General features: G+C 40.1%; 1 protein-coding gene across 5 annotated transcripts in view; it reads right to left on the bottom strand.

The window, feature by feature from the left end:
* The window catches only part of cadps2 (Ca++-dependent secretion activator 2), a 210,858-nt gene that overhangs the window by 45,517 nt on the left and 143,401 nt on the right, over positions 1-21,940 (bottom strand). For all 5 annotated transcript variants that reach the window (XM_079567674.1, XM_079567670.1, XM_079567671.1 and 2 more), the window contains exons 14-19: positions 21,654-21,755; positions 18,424-18,487; positions 17,732-17,855; positions 13,705-13,805; positions 7,198-7,354; positions 1,041-1,182 (exon numbers count right to left, since the gene is read on the bottom strand). In XM_079567674.1, the coding sequence (XP_079423800.1) occupies positions 1,041-1,182; positions 7,198-7,354; positions 13,705-13,805; positions 17,732-17,855; positions 18,424-18,487; positions 21,654-21,755 (690 nt within the window). The remainder of the gene's footprint in view (positions 1-1,040; positions 1,183-7,197; positions 7,355-13,704; positions 13,806-17,731; positions 17,856-18,423; positions 18,488-21,653; positions 21,756-21,940) is intronic.

Genomic DNA, 21,940 nt, shown 5'->3' with positions numbered 1-21,940 from the left:
TATTTAAGCCAAAATGTTCTTTCACTAGTGATCAAGACCATTGTTCTGTCCCATTTACATTACTGCCCAATGGTTTGGTCCAGTGCCTCCGAAAGAGATATTGAGAAGCTACAGTTAGTGCAAAATAAGGCAGCACGTCTCGCGCTACGGTGCTCAAAATATACAAATATTCAAAGGTTGCACCAAACTTTAGGCTGGACATTGGTGAAGAATAGACTGCACTTTGCCCTTCTTTGCTTCTTTAAAAAGATTCTTGTGTTAAAACTCCCTAAGGTTTTGTATGATGTACTTGTATTCAGCTGTTCTATACATAAGTTTAACACAAGACACGCAGTAAACGGTCATTTTACTCTTCCATCATGTAAAACCCAGACTGGACAGAAGGCTGTTATGTTCAGAGGGATGAAATCCTGGAATTCTCTGCCTAAAGACATTTCTAACATCGCAGACATAAACATTTTTAAAAAGACTCTGTTGTCCCACTGCAACAAATGTAATATGTTGTAATTGTGTATTTATACTTTTATGCTGTTGTGATCTGTGATCATTGTATGAAAATGTGATTTTATAATCTGGACCCCAGGAAGACTAGCCATTGTCAAGGGCAATGGCTAATGGGGATCTTAATAAACAAACAAACAAACAGGCAGGTCACAAAGAGCTTTACATGGGACTATGTTACTTTCCCCCAAACACGGTGGTGGTGATGTAGGCAGCACTCAGACAGCACATAAAGGTGCTTTATTTTGTCCACTATATAAAACTCCCTAGACAAATATTCTAAAGCAGCTACCTTACTTACCCAGTCACCAAAACATCTCAAGCAAAGACAAGACATATTTTAGATATTTAAATTCTAAAAAAGACCAAGAAAAAAAAAACATTCAAAGCAGTATTAATTAACATAGATGCTGCGTTCTTCAGCAGCTTATTTCAAAACATACGGAAAAAAGAGGAATTTTAATCACAAACTGAAAATGTGTCTTCCTAGATGACTGCATGCCTTTAAATCAAGACTTCAGTGGTGCAGAAGTTCTTACTTGACAGATTGCCACGTCTCCTGCTCGAAGCCGCGGTGGATGGACTGAGCGATGGATGACTCCATAAGGTCGATGTAGCGCACCACCAGAGGCATGAACAGGTCCTGCAGGTGTTTGTGGAAGGCACCGTTACACAGGTGGGCTGCAGGCGAGACAGGACGCTAACGTTATTAGGCCATTAATAGGGTTCATCAGTTTCTTTGCTGTTGTTACAGTTACAAACTTGCACAATAGTATAATTGTATTCATCATTAAAATAGAAGACCAAAATGATGCTGCTTTTGTATGTTTTATGTTATGAAAGGAAGCCACAAATGAAACTCATCAAGTACAATACAATTACATTAAAAGTGGAGTGGCCAGTCTCATATTGGTTAATTCACTAATAAAAGAGTTTCATGTTTGATTTTAAAAAGAGGGTTAAAGGGAGCCATATGTGAGAGATAAGAGCGCCCAGCTGTTGACCACCAGTAAATGAGCTGTACGTAGAATTCCCCAGACATGGTTTGGATCCAGGTTATGTCCGGGCCCCTCTTCAGTGATATCATCTGCTATCACTGGAAGCTCACCATCGACGCTTGTTCACTACGGCTCTATCAGGTCGGCCTGATCAGGGCTTCACGATAGTACAGTGGTTAGTGCTCGTGCTTCACAGCTAGAAGGTTCGATTCCCATCTGGACGGGGCCTTTCTGTGTGGAGTTTGTATGTTCTCAGTCTGAGTAGGTTTCCTCTGGGTACTCCGGTCTCCCCTATCACTAAAAACATGTACAATAGCCAGGATGAATGAGAGTGTGTTTGAGAGTGCGCATGAGGGACGACGGATGGAAATCAGCCCATGGCTACAATCCGCAGTGGCGTGTTTACTTCATGAGACCCACGTATGTTCATTAACATGCACTGTCCCGACCAAATAAACCAATAAATAAATAAACAAATAGCGATCGTTACAAAATTGCATTGTTTTTAAACCTGAAATATAGAATTAACCACCGGGATGACTAAGAACTTTGCACCGTTTTCTTCCTTAGTAATGATATACCATCTTACCCAGAGTGCACCCATAGTTCCACAGTTTCCTAAGTATCCTCAAGGCACACGACACTCTTTGTAGTATTATTATATGGAAAATGATCTGACAAAGGCAAAAAAAAAGGGTTGGCAATCCTTGCTCTATTTTCTAGCTTTTGCTAGTAGAGTATTTGAATAAAACAAATACCATATATTACTTTTTTAATTAACTAAGGAATATAACGGATTACTTAAAATATAGTAATATATTAGTCATTACAATTAACTCGAATTACAAGGGCACTTAAATGGTTTGTATTGAAGCACGAGCGAAAAAATACCAAAGAAATAAAATGCAGCACCAAATCAAGTAGGACACTCTTGTATAAGATCTGCAGTTGTGTGTGGTTAGTGTCATCAAAACAAAACACGAGAGACTGGGGAAAGCAAAGGAAAAAGAAATCTAGGCACTTTAGCCCGATGGCATTGCTACTATTTGCAGTTTATATTTTTCCAAAAGTAAGTAAAAAGTAACTCAAAGTAGTGTAACACAGCTACATTTTTGAAACCCTAATATGTAATACAAACATATTCCATTTTTAATGCTGTAACTACTAATATAGAATATATTACAATTTTAAAGAAACTTGCCCAACACTGATTATCTGTAATTTGATGGAAACGTGAATGTACCTGTCCAAATATATGAACAAAGCTCACAGTAACACAGTAACAGTTGTCGAGGATGCTGCCTGACACATGACACCACCTACTCCAAATTCCCAGGATGCTTTAGGACACACACAATCCTCCATCTTGGCTCTTTGGAGACAGTGTTTTGTCGATGAATCAGGCCTGTCTGTCTCTATGGGCTTCATTAGTTTTAATTCCTCTCGCTCGGCTCTGCTCATGATTAACACTAGCCTTTTTGCCCTCCAGAGAGTGAGACCGCCTCCCTCGCACCCGCTTGCCATCACATGCGGACAATAAGTGAGCATTTCAACAAAGCCCGCAGAACTACCCAGCCTAATTCACTTCCTACAGGACTTGGAAATCATTTCATGTCCATTGAGAGTCAAGGGAACGCAATGCGACGTGGCAGTTCATACTCGGTAAGATGTGTTACAGAATATGTAATTATTTTGTGCAGTTTGTGATTTGAAGCTGATTCTTATTGATGGCGTAGACTGTGTGAAGATAACTATGGACTGAAGGGAAATACTTTTTCACTCAAGAAAGAGTGCTCAGCAAAAGTATAAAAACTAAAGCAGAGAAAAGATGTAGCACAGGGTCAAAACTCAATTCCTTTATTGCCAGTTCTACAACATGTAATGCAGAGAATCGAAATGTAGTTTCTCTTAACCCAGTGATTCAAAAAGACAACAGTTAGCAGAGCAATATCAAAGACACATGCACACAATAGGGTGCAGCCAAAAACATAGCAGTGCAATGAAAAAAAGTGTTTCTAATTATTTCCTGAGCCTTGTGGTGGTGATGTAACATTTCTTCCCACTTTCCGTCTTGATTTCGTTCTGCCACGTTTGTGCCTTTGTAATGAATAACCCCATTTGTGCAGTCAAAACGATCATCTCCGTGTTTCGGCGCGGTGCATCGGCTCATCACGCTTCACTTCACATCGGCTAATGTTGTGACACTTGGAATAATTACGGCATTAGCGGAAGAGGGTAATTAGAAGAATATAAAAGATATGAGCCACAAAACAGGATTTGCATGTTCACACAAAGCAGCGGAGTGTTTTTTTTTTTTTTTTTTTTGCCTTGCCCTCACCGGCCTTGGGCTGGCTGTCTGTCTGCCTGTCTGTTACTGTACTAGAGCTTCCCTGGCATCGTGCACGTTAAATAATGCCTTCCTTCTCGCCAAATCTCAAACTGGCGGCGAGACAAAGACGGGAGGAAGGGAGAGCGCCAAGAAATCTGCCTCTTCTTGTACAAAGTGTAAGCGGGAAAACATTGTGCTGCTGTTTACGGAACCAAACAGTAAAATCAACGTTTGTCACATTTGTAAAAAATAAATAAAACTGGCTCAAACATTTTGCATGTTCAGTTATGGCTCTAAGGCTTTCAAATGGTAGAAACTTGAAATGGCAGCCAGGAGCCAGTTAAGGCTGTTGGACAGACATATATAAAATCAAAGATAGAGAGAGTGAACAAAAAATATGCAAAATTCACGAGCTTTGTACTATATTACAATGTTGTCATCCCTGTTAAAACTGTTGTATTTTGTTGTACTCATTACTACGTATCCAGGAAATACTTTCTTCGCCCCTCCATCTCTTGCTAAGCTTAATCTGCTCATCGCAAAGTAAAAACACAGTTTGCTTCAATACACACCACACAGGCCCCACTGTCTATTTTGTTGTTGTTGTCTTTATTAAAACAGCTGCACAGTGAAGGGGAGCAAGAGGTGTGAGGAGCTTACAGTGAGATATTGCTTGAAAATCAGGAAGTGAAACTACTGGATATTTTTTGGCTTCAGCTGCATTTTCTGTAATATTGTAATAAATAAATAATAAATAAAATAATAGTACCCATGCATCTTTAAAATATGCGCACAGCACTGTACAGTTGGATTGGGGACCACCGTTTTTTTTTGTGTCCAGCTTTCCTAACAGCCTAGTAAATGAAGTTGTCCTTCAGTCGGCCGGACTTGGCCCACAGACTGTGTGATTGGGGCGTAGGATAAATCCAATATAAGTCCTGAATGGAGGGGACAGGGGCACCGATGATCTTCTCATGCTGGCAGAATAATATAAATGTCCGACCATGATTCTATGCACTCCTATGTAACACTGTGGGATTGGAGTTTAGACGGGGCTTTTTTTTTTTTAATCTTTCTGAAACGTATTAGTTTAGCAGTCCATTTCAGTTTGCTCTCAGCAGAAAAAAACATTCGGAAGAAGTCAAGGAGGAAGACCAAAGAGGACACGTATGAATGTAGTGAAAGAGGACATGAGGAGGAGAGAAGAGACGGCGGAAGATATGGTTATATAAAGGCACATCATTTTCTGCTGCGGTGACCCCCAATATAGACTTTCTTTCACGACCACCATAATAAACACACATAGTACGTATTCTACCGCTCATGAAGTACAGCCATTAGTTTGAACTCCCTGGTTATAGACGGAAATGTCCTTGATCAAACACTAACTGCAGCGTTTCTATATAACTCAATAGCCTCCAGCAATGCAATAAATTACAAACAGAAAATTTGTGAGAGAAGCGAGGAAGTCGATTAAACTGCTACAGACAGATTGAATCAGCTCAGAGACTATGACTGACCTCCAATATCCATGGCACAATGGAGTGACGTGGGAGGTGTGGGTCCACTGTGTGAGGTGGGTCGAGTACACAATTAGCTATATTCAAAGGCAGTCTTTTAACAAGATTCTCTGCTCATTTGTGGAGATATTTCCAGTAGGCCATAACACACACATATGGCCAAAAATGTATATCACGGTATGAAAATGAAATATATCGATAGCGGTATATTTGGCGATATAATTTACACCCGGCCAAATACATAAAAATCAAAGCCTTTAGCGATGGGAAAAATTCATTTACAACTATTTTATTCTCTGTATTCATCTAAATTCATCAACACAGAAGATAAGATCAAATAATATTGCTACAATTATTTGCACCTTCATCTCCATAAAGGTAAAATGCTCCTGTAAGTTCACTCTCCTCTGTGCAGTTTACTTGTGTTTTTACTGTCAGGCAATAACATGTTTAGGTCATGCACACAAACGCACAAAACACACACGCAGGAGGGAAAGATGGCAGGGAAAGTACTTAGTATATGAGCTTGTCCGGAGACTTACGTGAGCGCTTGTGATGAGAAGGATATCATTAGCCTTTAACCGCGTTTTCAACGGGTTGTCTTTGTTGTTGTTAGCGCCAGAAAGTTAGTTAGTGAGCTAGGTGACGCTACAACTCTCCGGAGTTCATCCAAGACGCAAATCCTGAGCCCTTTTCTCGCAAATATGAGCGACAAAAGCAACAAACTTCCTTCATATCATTAGATTAGATTAGATTCTTTAAGCGCTGCCCCTGAAGCCTCCACAGTCATGTTTATGCTGCTGCTTTCAGTGACTCTGAACGCAGCATCTCCGTGTTGTTCTGACATGAGCTGCGCATGCAAATGATCTCATCTACCGCGGTATGAAAGTTTACACCGGTGTCCAAAATCTGTACCGGTATTACCGTGTATGATATGGACCAACCCTAATATATATGTATACATATATATGTTATCAGAGAAACCTTATGGCATACAGTACAGTACCCAAAGATATTTCACAATACTCTAGATTGGACACGACGCTCGTCGGCGTGGCAAACTTGGCGGCCATCTTGTGACTGGTCGCCACGGCTAACCCCATAGCAACCAATGCAAAACCAGGAGCAACATTTTCATTGATCCAATGGCAGAATGTGAGATACACTCATTGTTTGTGATTGGTTTATTACTTCTAAGTCGAGGTTTCTCAGTCAGGGTCAGGTCATTTCTTTTGTTTTGTAGTCGTGTTGTTTAGCTGTATTAACATTGTTTTCTCCATTCATTCTCAGGGTTCAGTGTTAGCATTCCGGTGGTTACCATTCATTGTATCACTGTCCCATGTTCAATAAATATTAAATATATCATGTAGTGTTAAAACGTACAGAAATGCTGTTCTAAAGTAGGAAACAAATATTTATTTATTTGATATAAATAAAAGTGAATGATTTGTAGAGTTTGACAGTGGGAAAAAAAGTTATTTTCCTGCCAGATATGACATTAGGTCAGTCACAATAATCAGAGTCATGAAATAACTCAAAATAGATAAAAAACACCACGATTTTTTCACCAAGATTATACATTGAACACGGTGAAAAGTCACATCTCTAAGGTTTTCAGAAACACCGTATTCCGGTGACATCATGATGTTTAAAAATATGCTCAGGAAGACTTACCCACCATATTTCGGTTTACCATAAAAATCCATAGAATGCTAAAAGAGCTTTGTAGGCGTCTTTTTGAGCATTACGAGCATGTTTGGTATCGCTAGCATGTGTGTTTAATGGTTTTAGCAACAAACAACCTGGAACATTCCCCTGCATTGGCTTTAAATGTTGACTTGGGACTTACGGTCAGTGCGAAGGTAGTTGTTGTGGAGTTGAAAGAGCGGGAAGCAACTCCAGGAGTCGACGGGCTGAACCTGCAGAGCTGAGTCCATGTCTGCTCTGTACAATGAAAGGAAGGCTTCGGAATGCTCCGCCATCAGCTCCGGCCACCACGAGAACGCCTGAACAACAGAGAGAGAGAGAAAAGAGATTAGGGTTAACATTGTCAATACACAAGGAAAGTGCTGTCTAGCTGCATCCGACAAGAGGCACAGTGAAAGCAAAGTACTAGAGAGTTACTGGACAAACACTGAGCCTTTTGGTGCATCCGTGACACCATCTTTGAGAGAAAGCGAGAGGGAAAAAAGAGGAGGGAGAGAGGGTTCAATTCATTAGGTTCATTAGGTCTTCTAGTAATGATGTGGATATGTTCTTATAGCCAGACCTGTGTGTTATGTCGTACCTGCCGAAAGGAAATCAGGTATGAAAGAACGCACAGGTCTGGGGGAGGGAAAATGGTTTCCACAGATGTCAACACCAAAACTACATGTGTGGCAGCACAATAACAGATTCCTGAAAAGTAACTGTTCAATTCTCAATAAAAATGCTGCTCAAGGTGAAGTTGGAATCTTGCGTACAAACAGGGGTGCACCAGAGATTATGAAGATTATGGTGAGCTATGAGCGCTTCCCGCTTCCTGTTCTCCATATTAAAGGGATATTTCAGGATTTTTTCACATAGGGCCTCATTTCCTAGTTATCCAGAGTTTTGTTGATTTATGGAGATATTTCTTTTTGTAATTCATGCAGTTCTTGTATTTGAAGAGTTGAGTGGTGCTAGGCTAGTGCTAGGCTAGTGCATGTCTATGGTATCAGCTAGCCTGCATTAAAAACAGTCTGACCCGCTCCACAGTGCACCTGAGGCAAATCACTTATAACGCCAGACTAACAATATAAATGTCTGTGTCGATAGAATAATTTTTGGAATATAACTGACCTTGCATCACATGAATTTTTGAGGGACTATTTTCTAACAGATCACTCCGCCGCTGCGTAACTTATACAACCACAAAGCTGATTCTGCTCAAATATAAGTTCTCTTAAATGCAAAATGGTCAAAATTATTCTATCGACAATGGGCACAGAAAGACATACATCAGGAGACAACAACCTACAATGGAGAAGAGGAGTTGTGAAAGGAGCATGATAATAAATAAAGCTAATTGTCAGACGATTGTCTTTTTCTCGTGTCTTCATAGTAACCAACATACAACTGTCATAAACAGTTGCTATGATTTTTGTTTAGCCTCCACATAACAAGAATCATGCATTAGCCTCACACAGACCCGCCTAATTCAAGGACACAATGACAGAAATGTACTTTATATAAAACAACAACATTACAACATGGTAAAAAGGTTTAAAAAGTTGATTTGCATATTAGCCCTCCATTAAACCTCAGTATAATTTCCAGTGTTATCTTTAATCTTTAAAAACATAACAATAACACTTAGTAACTTTGTAAATGTATGTATCGTCTATCGGATGGGATTACATCAGCACCAAAACATTAGACTTTTACGACTCAAAACTCGTAAAATAGTATTTTCACCAATCATCTTTTTTTTTTCACTAGTTTGGTCACTACCTTTTTTTATTACTTCCATTGAGAAGTAACGTAAAAGTAAAGTAACTTTTCCTTGAGTAAATATTTGGACTCCTCTACGCAGCTCTGGTCCAATGCGATGCAGTACACTATAAACGCTACCTTTTAAATAAACTGTATAACCCTGGACGTGCAGGTTGAGCAATGCCGTCATGTCCATTGTAAAGAGCATCCAGCCTCCGCAGCACTGCAGTGGACTGGGTTCGCAGTTCAGGAGCGCGGGTGACCAGCGCTATTGACGACAAAAGGACCACGGAGTGAAAAGTACAACTGGTCTTGAACGCACCAAGGTCGCGTTTGTGTCGATGAGATCTGACGAGAGGCAGGAGCGACGAGGTGGCAGGTACTGTGACCTCACAGAGCGACCTATCGAGTTGCTTAAAATGGGTCTTTTTTTTACTTTCTCTACCGGAATGGAGGGAGAAAATGTTGTTTGAGATTAAAGGTGGAAGTCATTTATGTGTGTGTGTGTGCGTGCGTGTGTGTGTGTGCGTGCGTGCGTGCGTGTAAAAAATTAATTATAGATCTAAAATTCATCCCACATGAGTCGATGTGCACACCAAAACAGTGCAGGGGAATTCAATGGCATCTTAGGAACCTCTGCTTGAACATATTCTAAGGTTATGAATGCATAAGTTCACATTGCTTTATCACACGCCAAATGACTTTTTGCCAGGCAATATATTACATCAAATCAAAGACAGAGGTGGGAGTAAGTCATTAATGCAAGTCCCAAGTCGAATCCAAGTCGTAAACTTCCACGTCCCAAGTAAGTTCAAGTCCATTGACCCCGTGACCAAGTCAATTGGTCATGGGGTCAACACTATAGTCGCCAAGTCACCTTAAGTTGCACACGCCAGAGTTATGCCTAACTTTCTAACCTTTTTAACCTGATTGAAAATATGCAAATGTACAAGAACTTCCTTGATATTTTGCACTTGAAAATGTAACGTATTTGAATTTTAAGTGTAGCCAATATTGAATTGTCACAAATAAAAGAAAATGTGTTTTGAAGGCTCCAGTCTGTGTACCAACATTGTTAAAATACTAGGACAGTATTTGAAAACGGGGGGCCCAGGGGGCTACTTCACAAAAGATTTAACAAGAGTCTTTTATACATGACCTGCTTTTCCAATTAATATTTTTTTGTTTTTGCTTATTCTGACAGTTTCTGAGTCAGGGGTTCCCCTATAATGCCCCAGCCCCTGTATGCTCAGATTCGCCCCTGCTCAAAGTACATTTGGCACAGTCTTAAGTCTTGCTTTAACAGGGCTCTGTGTGGCTGCGTAAAACGGCCACTTGTGGTACAAACTTGTGCGAACGCCTGCACGTGTGTTTGTGAGAGAAAGGGGATTTGCTTTCTCATCATCTACGCACATTTATTACTTGAAAGTGTTTCGTTTCAAAGAAACTCACACTTTCTCCTGCCTTTTCCTGCCTACGGGCAGTGTCGGGAAACCTATAGTATGTGGATAAATTGGAACCATAGATGTGATGAATTTACTCACTGAATCCTGTCTTTCATCAGTTAAACTCGAATAAATAATAAACATAATGTTACAACAAGTCACTGACTTCAAATCTCAAGTTAATTCTCAAGTCACAAAAGGCAAGTCCTTAGTCAAGTCAAGTCTTATTGGAACTTTGGTCAAGTAAGTCTCAAGTCCTGAAAATTGCGACCTAAGTCTGACTCGAGTCAAGTCATGTGTCTTGAGTCTCCCAGTGAAAAGATACTTCAGATTTAGCTACAGCCGCTCTCCAGTTGGATGAACATTTATTAAAAGTAGGCTTTGTTCAGTTTCCACAAAAACAAACTACTTAATGAGAAGTTTAAAACTCAAAACAATAGAGAGAAAAAAAATACAGTGACAGACAAAAGACAAAAGCAAATTAGAAAAATCAAGGTGAGAAAACATGCAAGGACAAACTGGTGGAGGAACACACACAGTAATCATAAAACTGTATAAAATACTGCTGCTCTCTGGAACACATGCATTACGTGTATCAGGTGCACAGCAGCAAAGTCAATGCAAAAGCCACCATGTCACAAACACAATAGAAGCAAACTCACCTCTCTTCCCTTTCCCAGTTTGAAATCACAAAGAAACAGGAGAAATAAGAGCAGTTATTGGTGGTTGATATAAATATTTGAGGATGACTGTTTGGCACTTCCTATTTATAACCTGCTCCAAGTCGACAGTAAGCTAACAGGTAAGTCAGAATAACACACTTCTTTCTACTCTCCATTAGTACTATACCTACAAAATGTTGATCTATTTCCATTTCCATTTCCATTTCCAACAGCTTGAGAAGAAACAGCAAAAACAATTACACTTGGAAATTGAAGTGACAGCTTATGACTGGGAAACTAGTTTAGATTTGTTTTTGTGTTTTTCCTTTTTATTACCGTCACGCTCACGTCTGCAGCGGTAATGTTAGCAGTGACAGTATAACGCACTATAATTAGCCCTGGAAACAGATGCTTGAGTGACATGTGTGGCCGAGACATGCGCATCTCAACACCTTTGATTGATCAGTTTTACTCAGGGAGACGGGCAGGAGCATATGGGCCGTGGGCGGTGTGTACGTAGCAGAAGTTACCGACGCTGCAGAGATGGAGGAACAAGGGCAGTGATGCCGGGAGTGATCACTGAACTCCTGGGAAATGTGTTTTTGGGCTTTCTTTTCCTTTAAACTGGCAAGAGAAAGACGGGAACTATGAATAGACACTTTCCCCCCCCATCAGGTCAAAAGCAGCCGCCATCTAGACGAAGCTTGGTGACCCTTTTTTGAAGGCTTTTGTTGCTACGGAACCTGCATGGATGCTTCAGGGTTAGCACAGAGCGTGTACTTATTCCTTTCATTTTATTTGAAGATGTTTTAGCCATGAGTTGCAGCATGTTACTCTCACCACTGAGCTTACTGGCAGTTGCGAACCTTTACTCTTACTTAACTCACATAGTTTTGACATAGCATTTTTGAGTACAGATTCCATGCTCTTCAGATGTGAGCTCAACATGATCTTATGAAAGATGGAATTTCAGTTCAACATGGGCCGGCACCTGACAACGAGAAATGTTTGATGGACTAGGATATGGCAGAAACCAATTATTGTTTTATTGTGCTTTGAGCGGGGTTTCATTCGTGTAGTTCTCCTGAGCTTTTGATACTGTGGTCACAAAATGGAAAGCTGCAGAGATGTTTGTAGCCCCGTCAGGGACAGGGTCACCATTGGTCTCTTGCTTTGCTCTCCAACAAGGCCCGACTCTGCTGATGCCTCAAGCTCTTGGTTGTTGTACGTTTGTTCCAATGGGGAATTGTGATGCTTATATGAGGCTGTAGCTTTCAAAATCAGGATAAATCAGTGGAAGGATTGAATAGTGTCAAACCGGACTTGGACTACTCCATGCAGTGTCCCTAGCAAGTTAGACGACTGTAAGGGCCATCTCACTGGATCTTAGACAAAAATGACTTGTGTTGGTGTTTGAATTATCGGAATATGTTCTGATTTGGAGTAGGTTTGGAGTTGGACTTTATTATTGCCAATGGAACAAGACAGATTTTTCTTGTCTTTGACTTTTTGTCTCTTTTTTGTCTTATTTTAAGCATTCAAGTTAATTGTCTTATTGTAAGTGAGTGAATGCTTGTACCATTAGCAATCTTATTTCAAGATTCAAAATCAGCATTCATTCAAGCACATTTCAAGCCATTTTACTCGGATAATATCCTCTAAACGGTCTGTAAAACAACTGTAGTACATGTAAAGCACTGCTGCTCGAGTCCTGACCAGAACCAGGTAATATGAACATATTAGTCCAGCGCTCAGGTCTCTGCGCTGGCTTCCTGTCGCTCGGAGAACAGACTTTAACAGCTCTGCTTGAAGTCCCTTTCACAGTTTAGGACCAGGGTGCATTTCTGACGTGTTCGAGCCATGTGAGCGGTTTCAGGATCCGAGAGCCTCAAGAAGTGGTCCCCTGCTGGTTCCCAAAGTTAGGACTAAACATGGTGAGGCTGCGCTCTAGTTTTACACTGCTAAAATTCCTGACGATGTGAAGCAAATGTTTGGTGTGTCAATAAAACCAGGTGACTGAAATACTATTCTATTCGTATTAATTGGTTTGCAATTGTTTAAATGGCTATTTCTGTTTATTCATTGATCTTTTTTATTTTTTTATGAGAAGTCATGTTTTTTTCTTTTTTTCTTTTTTTTAAACTGTAAAGCACTTTGAGCTACTTTTGTATGAACAGTGCTTTAAGCAATAATGAAGGTCAAGAACAACTATAACCATGACTGAATACAATGGGGTGAGATCTTTTATCGTGGTCAGGAGTTACAAAGTTGGGTCAGAAATATTTGAATGTTTAAATCTAAATTTCCCTCAATTTTAGATTTAGATTTTCTGTGACAAAGGCCTTGCTTTTCCTACCGTTATATATCGCCAGGCAGCACAGACCAATAATAATCATTGACATGAGGCCTCTATACTTATTGTCTCTACTATCTCGGGTCTAGGCAGATGGATGCTATTTTTGAAACTTTACATTTCGCCGAGTTCAAACCAAAATAACGGAGAACAAAGTAGTCATGGGTTCGGGTCCCGAGTGAATCGAGCCACGTCTGCTCATGTCAGAGCAGCACAATAATCTCAAACTTTTACGAGCAGAAAGTGACGACTACAATTTTCTTCAGCAACGTTTTGCATCTTTGATTGACGTTCAGATTATGAATAAAGTATAATTCAAAAATAAACACCACACCAATGTAAAAGTGCTCTTGCTAGAAAAAAAAGATTTACATTTTTTTTCATTTGAAGTTTTCTTGTTATTTTTTAAGCTGGCATCTTTCCGTGCAGGGAGTGAGCTGTACCTCAGAGTGATGCTCATCATTCTGCTGCAGGACTTCGATGCAGAGCTCTCCCAGTCTCATCATGTCCTCAAGCCTCTTCTCCGGAGCCGCCTGAGGGTCCACTGGAGAAGAAACAAAAACACATCAGCAAGTTGTGTCGTTTTGGGTATATATTTGAAATGTTACGTTTTAGAATTTGAAATAATGTATTACTACTACTACTATATTAACACTGGAGCTGTTAACCTGGAGCTACCTCTGCAGGCCATAGTGGGAATGACAGAAACAAACTTTCAGTGTGGAACTTCATAGCGTCATGATGAACACACTTTTAGCCAAGAACTGTTCAGAACCGATCGAGTGTCGGATTGTGGGCTTTGAAAATGTGGAGGACACCTTAGGTTTTGCCATTAACACAATATGATTTAACACAATACAGATCGGAGTGATTCAGCAGTACACAAAGAGAGTTACTAATAGTTATTTTCTTCATTAAATTGTCACTTACTTGGTGTAAAACTAAAACTCATCGTCAAACTTATATAGTTGGAATAGTTGGAAAAACATTTGCATTTTAAAAGTCACAAAGCCACATTTTTTATAACCATTATTGCAAAGTCATATGGTGTAAGTATAAGATCTACATAGCTACTTTGAAAAACTGCTGCTTCCAAAGAAAATGATACTTATTATACGATGGGTAAACTTGAATGTTTCTCTTTTTTACAGGTTGTGAAGCTCACCGAGAGCAGCATATTACATAGACTAAATTCCAGACTCTGTCAGCGTATTCCAGTGACAGCTCCTGCTCATGAACATAACACTAGAATAAAACCTCTATGATGCAGGAAAAAGTGAAAGCACGGAACTGTCGCAGCTTTAGTGTAGCATGTAGCGGTGCAGAGAAATGGAATGAGACTGACAGCTGTAAAAAAAAATAATCACCTTCTCTGAATATATATCTTTTAAAGTAAAAAAAGCTTTTACATAGCTCATGTGGTCTGACTCTGTGGAGTCTCATTTTTACAAAACAACAACAACTGTAGACTTTACATACAATACAATTTAAGATGAAATACAAATTATAAAGAAATAAATCGATTTTCAGCTCCAGCTTTTGGAGACATGTAGCAAATTGAATGAATGAACATGTGCTCATTATTCAAGCTTGACAAGCTAATTCCTTTTGCAGGGCCCTCCTGGTGCCTTCGGAAATGCACGGAAAAAAATAAATACATCCCACAAACAAACAAAAAAACAAAACAAAACAACTTATGCTCAAACGTTTAAAGCAGTACTAAGTAACTCATGCCCCTAGAGGCCATAAGCGCCGCTGCAGGTGTCGTAGCATGTTGCACAATTACACAACGGAGATCATTTTTTTCACTCAAACTTGGCTGTAAACACGGTTTAAGTGGCACAAGCCCGCAGTTAGCTTTACCCGTTAGCCTGTTAGCTTCTTCTTCATGATCCTATCACAATACACAATTAGTGTGTATTGTGGCTTCGACCCGGAGGCAGGAAAGTTGCAAGGGCGGATTTCTGGCCAGAGACACCAGAGGAAGATGAAAGACCGATCATCCCGATCATCCCATCAACACTTGTATTACCCCCAGAGGAATTACGGAAATGATTTATTAAGGTAAACAAGTTACTTAGTACTGCTTTAACAAGACAGAAAACATCTGTAAATATAATTTTAAAAATGTGACTGTCGAGGTCTTCCCTTTGACTGACCAGTTAAGTATGGGCTCCTTTGGACACAGCCACTGAATAGACTGGACATGCCTTAAAAAACTATTGACAACAAGGCCATGAAGGGCATTCTTCAGCTTGAAAAACAACCAAGTAATCCCTAACCCTGGTTTCTTTTCTGTCTGATCTGTCTGTGTGTGCGCTTTTAAACCCCGTGCCTCTCAAACACACGCTTTGTCCCAAGTGAGGGAGAGCGATAGCAAGACACAGACTCCAGTCCCAATTGGTTTAGGAATGACAAAGCATGTACTGCGCTAAACAGCAGTAATAATACAATGCCATTCAATCACAACATGGCATCAATCTGGTGCCCCCTCGGAGCACTGGATGCCCTGCGGCCAGCGCGCGATGCGATGTATATAAGACGGGAGAGTGTGTCCTTGGCCTCACTCACCAAAGCTGTAAGCCCATTCAGCCACGTTTTCTTGTTAAATTGATGGCAACTCAAAGGCTTTGGAGGGAAAATGTTTGTTGCTGGAATGAGTGGTTGATAATTGTTGGGGTTTTTCAGTATCGTTTGATTGTGATTTCTTTTTAATTGGTGTAGTTGTTTGTATTTGGGACTTGTTTGTTGTGGTGTGGAAATTGCAGTCAGTCCAATGTGATTCAGGAAAACAGCCAAATATGACTTTTCTTACAATTACTCTTTTCTTTTCATTTAAAATTCTGTGTTTTTTTAAATTAGTGTACGTAAATTTCAATAGTTCAATACGTGCCATAAGGAAGAGTGCCTACAGTGTCACAGGGAAACAAAGGAACTGCAGTACACATGGTCCCTAAGTTGGCCTTGATATTCTATTTATATTCTATTTTTTTACTATTTAACTGTGCACATTTCTATTTTACACATCCTGAGTCATCTTATGAAGTGCTGAATGTAGCAAGTGAATTTCTCCATTGTGAGATCAATAAAGGATTATCTTATCTTATCTTAATTGTAAGTGTGCATCCAAGTACATTACATGTGGATTTGACAAAGTTGGAACGATGATCATGTCTCTGAAAGAAAGAAATCGTAACAATGAAATGCAGGCGCTAGAGCTGGAGAAGACCTTGCCTGGGGCTCCTCCTGCAGGCAGCCGTAAGATTAACTTTATTCAAAGAATAACGTTCAGTTTCGATTCATGATGTAGTTTCTCAGAACCGATAAAATGAGGAGGACTGTTGTGGGGTTTAACAATGACACAATTGTATCCAGGAAGTACCGAACGAAGTGCTGACATCGTAGAGGAAGAAACTGCCAAATTAAACAAGATCGCCCCGCGGATTACTCAAAACTGCAAGGATGCAGTGAACTCCGACACAGGGTAAATATCTCTATGGTTTAAAGCTCAAAACATTTATTTTGCATGATACATCCACTTTAAAGGGACTAGATTGAAGTTGACATTATTTTTACTCTGCCACTGCCACCTGCCAACTTCAGGCTCTATGTTAAGTGGAGCTACTTGGTATTTGTCACTTTTTGAGTGACAGTGCAGGCTTTTAGGGACAGTTGTGGTGAATAGTTCTGGGCTCATTCTGCACATTAGGAGACAAGTGTCAAGGTCAAGGCCCGAGACCATTTAATGTGGCCCTTTGAGGAGCATGAATTGAAAGTCTCTAGCCCATTCCTGTGCAGAGTTATGGATTTTTAAATAAATAAGCAGTTTGCTCACTCCAGCCACTAGGGGGCAGCTTAAATTAAAAAAGGAAAGAATTCCACACGTGTCCAGAAGAGGGCACTGACATAATAAGAGATCTGGATATAAATGGCATATTACAGCCACGTGGTAGATGGTCAGTCTGCTCCAGGGCGGCTGTGGCTACAATAGTAACTAACTGCCATCGAATGTAGAGTGAATACTAATGACTTCATGTAGCACTTTGAGAAACATATGACACAGGCTGACGAAGCACAATAAGTGTAAGCCGTTATTCATGAGGCCACAGTCCTTTAGAATATATGCGGCCCACGACCCGCCGTGGGGGCTGAATTTCGGCCCTCGACCCAAACGACTTCGACACTCCTGCATTAGGACATTGCACATCTTTAAGTATTTGAAAAAAGATTGTTGTAGAGGTTTTTTTTTTTTTAGTTAAAGGGTAAAAAATAACTTGCACCACTGACAGATTTTTTTAAATGAGTTACTTAAATCAGGGGCAAATTAACTTATTTCAAGAATTTCTATTTCTAGATTATTTTTTGCAGTGTTCAAGCATATATTAATTTTTACCATGGGGCACTTACTGTATCTGTTTTTGACAGTTCATTTCCTTTTGTCCATATTTTGTGAATAACTCATCCATTCACCTTTTAACTGTGCGTAGTCGACTAGTTGAGTATAGTTTATCTGAGCGGCCTTTTCCAAACACTTCTGCACCAGCTTCCTCATCTCCTCTGCCGGCACTGGAGTGGTGATGTCCTTCATCAACACCTGAAGAAACGGAAAAAATGTGCATTGATTCGGATTCTCAAGCCAAAAATCCTTCAAGGACTATTTAGCTATTGTTTGGGAAGTTAGAATACTAGCCATCATCTTCTCGGTCATTGCCAAAAAGCACTGTGTGATATGAACCGGGCTTCAGAGTCTATTACCCACACCAAATACTTTTGACCCAAACAAATAACACTATCCACTTTTTTAACAGTGAAGAGAGTCATTTCAACACGCTATTGTGTGTACTTGTTTAAAGCTGTTTATCGAAATGCACCTGGTTCACAAAAGAGACTTTTGCCACAAGCACTTTGGCAGCGTCCAGGGAGATTTCAGATCAAAAAACACATTTCTTTACAGAGTTTTTGGGAGAAAGTACGGACATGAAGGACACTGTGTTAAATGCAGAAGTAGTTAGACGTCTTTTATATGAAGAAAAAGATTTGGGATGGCTTTGTGCTAACTCTTCTCTATCTGTCAAGACTATCAGTGTATCACCCAGGGACGAACCATTGAACAAAGGCCCTGTGTGTTTCCTGTCATTTATTTTAATTAATATTTTTTTTACCCGTTCTTGTAGGGACAGCGTTGCCTTCAGGGCCCCATCTGGTCGTCCGAAGGGAAAGCAGTACCTACAGATGAACAACGAAAGCGGGCAATGCTTTTAGAGACAATCTCAAGGACAAATATAAAAAGAAGGAAAAAAAAAAGCACAATAAAAACAACAAGGAGGTAGCATCTGAATGACGTGTTCAACAGATGGCAGGCTCCTTTCACGTCGCTGCTGCGATGAAGACGCCGTTCACACCTATGGGCGCTGTCCATGTTGTTAATTGACAAGTGAACAGTACTTCATAAACAAAGACGCGGGGCCACGCGGGTCAAACTTGTAATGAACAGGAACCTACGGGCAGATGTTCAGTCAGAGATGGGACGAGCGAAAAGAGGCAGGGTTTTTAAGAATAGATATTGTTCATTTTATAGAAGATTTGAATGAAATTAGCCATGGATTTAATCATTTCTGCCTTTGTGGTGCATACGGTGTGACCAAGAGAGAAGAGATTTATACATGCATGTTTGTTGTTCCCGTTGTAACTGTAAAAATGCATCCACAGCATTCCCTGTTGACCACCTGGGGCTGGATCGGCACATTGCCCACATAGACAGATCACCTCAGACATCGAATCACAACCTATGACTTATGGAAGAAGGTGGGTCCGGCTCCATAGGGATCTGATTTCCCTTTGTGGCAATTCAGACCAGTCAAAGTGCTGTCGAGGCTGTCGAGGTACAGCAAATCCAGCATTTAAAGTGTTTAGACCAAAATGCTGACCACAAAGTATTGTTGATTGAAAAGAGATTCCATTCCAATAAAAAAAAAGGTTGAAATCTTCGTAGAGGTCGACCGATATGGGTTTTTCTAAGGAATTTCTGGCTGATTTTTCTAAAACATGTCTCGCCATGTAATCATGTGTATGATGCTTCACTGACACTGTAAGATGTGTCAGTGTTTATTAATTTTTTTATTCAGGGCATAGGGCTGATTTATATCTATAAAAAAAAGAGGATGCTCAATGGAAAGACAAAATCAGCAGATTCCAAATAGCAAACAAACCGGTAAGACTCTATTCCTTTTGGTTCCAAAATTATAAGCAAAAGTCTGCAACAAAAAATATATAAAATAGGTGCACAAAATTGTGACTGATTTACCTCTGAGGCCTAGGAAGTCATTTTTAAGGCTCTGACTGAGCTCTTTCCAATGCAGAAAACGGGACGTCTCTGTCACTTTCAGTTCCGGAGATATCAACCTTTTAGCGGCAGGACATCGTCCCTTAGCCAATATAGTAAAATGCCCAAATATCAGCCCGATATAAAAGAGCAAGACGTTCCTTTAATTTGACATTTAGTTAAACTACAGCTCTAGTATTTGACATTTTGCACATTTCCTGTTGTAACAAGACCCTGTAATGAGATTGTAGTTACACCACCTGCTGCTGTACTTTTCAGCTCTAGCTTTGTCAATTGACCGTGGATAGTTTTTTTCTTTTTTTTTTAATAACCTGGATCAACTAAATGAATAAACTGCTATAGCTGACACCATGTTGTTGGATAAATTGCCGTTGAAAAACTACAAGGTAATGAATGTTTAGAGTCTGTAATCTAAAATCAACTGTGCAAAGCCTGCTCTTATCCCAGCGTCATTTGCATAATCCTGGCATTGACGGCCCATTGTGTGGCCACATTAGCCTGTTGTTGAGGTGAGTTGGTAATGACGGCGGCTGGTCCCCTTCTCTGCTGTAGGGGCCACATGAAGGGGCCCCTCTCAGAAGTGAAGGGTTTGAATGGGCGGACGGGCCGCGGCTAATGGCCGAGGCCTTTTCAGACGGGTGTCGCTCAAGGTCTTTAGGTCTGCTGCTTTCACACTGCGCTCACAATGTGTTCACACCACGAGCTGGGCCTCAATGGACCCGGGGAGGTCTCACCGGGAGCTCGGGCCCTGCACCTGTTGTTAGGGCTGGTCATTTTAGAAATAGCCAAACATGCCTGCAGTTTTGACCACAACTCCATCACATCGTTTTGCCACAGAACACCTGCATGGTCTTACTTTACAGTACTGGAATAACAGGGTGTAAATTGAGTAGTGTGGAAACATTTAGAAATGTCAATTTGAAACTTTTGCTGTAGATTACTGAGGGGGGGATGAATTGCATATTTTATGTTTTTCATGTAAAGATAAGGCACATAAATGGCTAAAATTGCCAATAATTTCAGCTACGAAATTTAAATAATCAATGGAGAAAGGTCTAAATTCATGATTATATTATGTTGATAAAGTAGTTCCAAAGATTTTTTTTTACACAGAGGATTTTTTATTAAGCTACTGACAAGTGAAAAAAATCTCAATAAATCATATACAGCTACAAATTAGCTATTTAAAAAAATTGTACTCTGTATAGGAGCTGGAGATAAGTGCAGATATTGTTGCAAAAGTGTAAAAAACCTTAATTTTCAGAAAATAGGCTCTAGAGTTTTGTTCCGTCTACATTGCGCCTGTGCATTTCTACTGTCTTTAGCCGTGGCAGTGTTTATTGACTAAAATATTTAGTCGTAATTTAGTCAAGTAAAACTAAAATAAACGTTATTCAGGAGACTAAAACTATGACTAAAATGTCCACATATTTTCATTGACTAAAATAAAAACGAAAAGAAGAGGCTAAAAGCATCTTAACTTTCACTGACCATCTGAAAGAGCCTTAAATCATTGATCATCTCTGTCAAAGCTCTGAACTATGTTCATGTGGGAGACGAAACATTAGAACCTAAAATTTAAGAGAATTTTTTGACTAAATCTGGACTAAAATTAAAGGACATTTTCATCCAAAGACTAAGACTAAAACTAAATTAAAATATGTTGTCAAAATTAACACTGAGCCACGGCGAAGGCTACAGCTGTCTCCCAGAAAGGAAAGGGCCATATTTGGATTACAGCGCCATCTTGGTCGCCTTTTGTGCTACATGTGGATAATATTTGTGAATAAATAAGTATGGGAAAGACGAGAAACCACTGCGCTGGTGTACTGGTGTATTTCCAAGAAATCTCCCTCACTAGCGAACAAAATGGAATAAAATAAGCATCGCAAAGGGGGAGTTGGGTGATTTTTTACTCTGACATCAAACTAATAATAACTGAGTAATAACTGAGCCTCTTCTGACCTCAATGCCATGTTGGAACAGTTTGCTCAAACACAAGGGAAATGACATCCCTTTCCATTTGGTGGTTGTTGATTTCTACTGTACCTAAAGTGTGTGATCTGGTTCTCCAGAAGAGTCATGAGACGGGTCCTCACTGCCTCGAACTGCTCCTTCTCCTCCACTGTCACTGTGCCCATGCCATCGGGTCTGAGGAGGAACAGGACAGAGCACAGAGACATGTCAAACTGAAGCAATACACATGCAGTGCCCTCCATCTGTAATTAAAGCATTACATTCTATATTCTGTGAACGCATCCTATAGGAGTGACACAGATATGCATTTACCTCAAAAAGAATCATTCCAGTTCAAACAGGCTGCTTCTACATAAGGT

Source organism: Gobius niger (assembly GCF_951799975.1).
Source record: "Gobius niger genome assembly, chromosome: 12".
NCBI classification, from domain to species: domain Eukaryota; kingdom Metazoa; phylum Chordata; class Actinopteri; order Gobiiformes; family Gobiidae; genus Gobius; species Gobius niger.
This window is presented reverse-complemented; position numbering and strand designations above follow the sequence as displayed.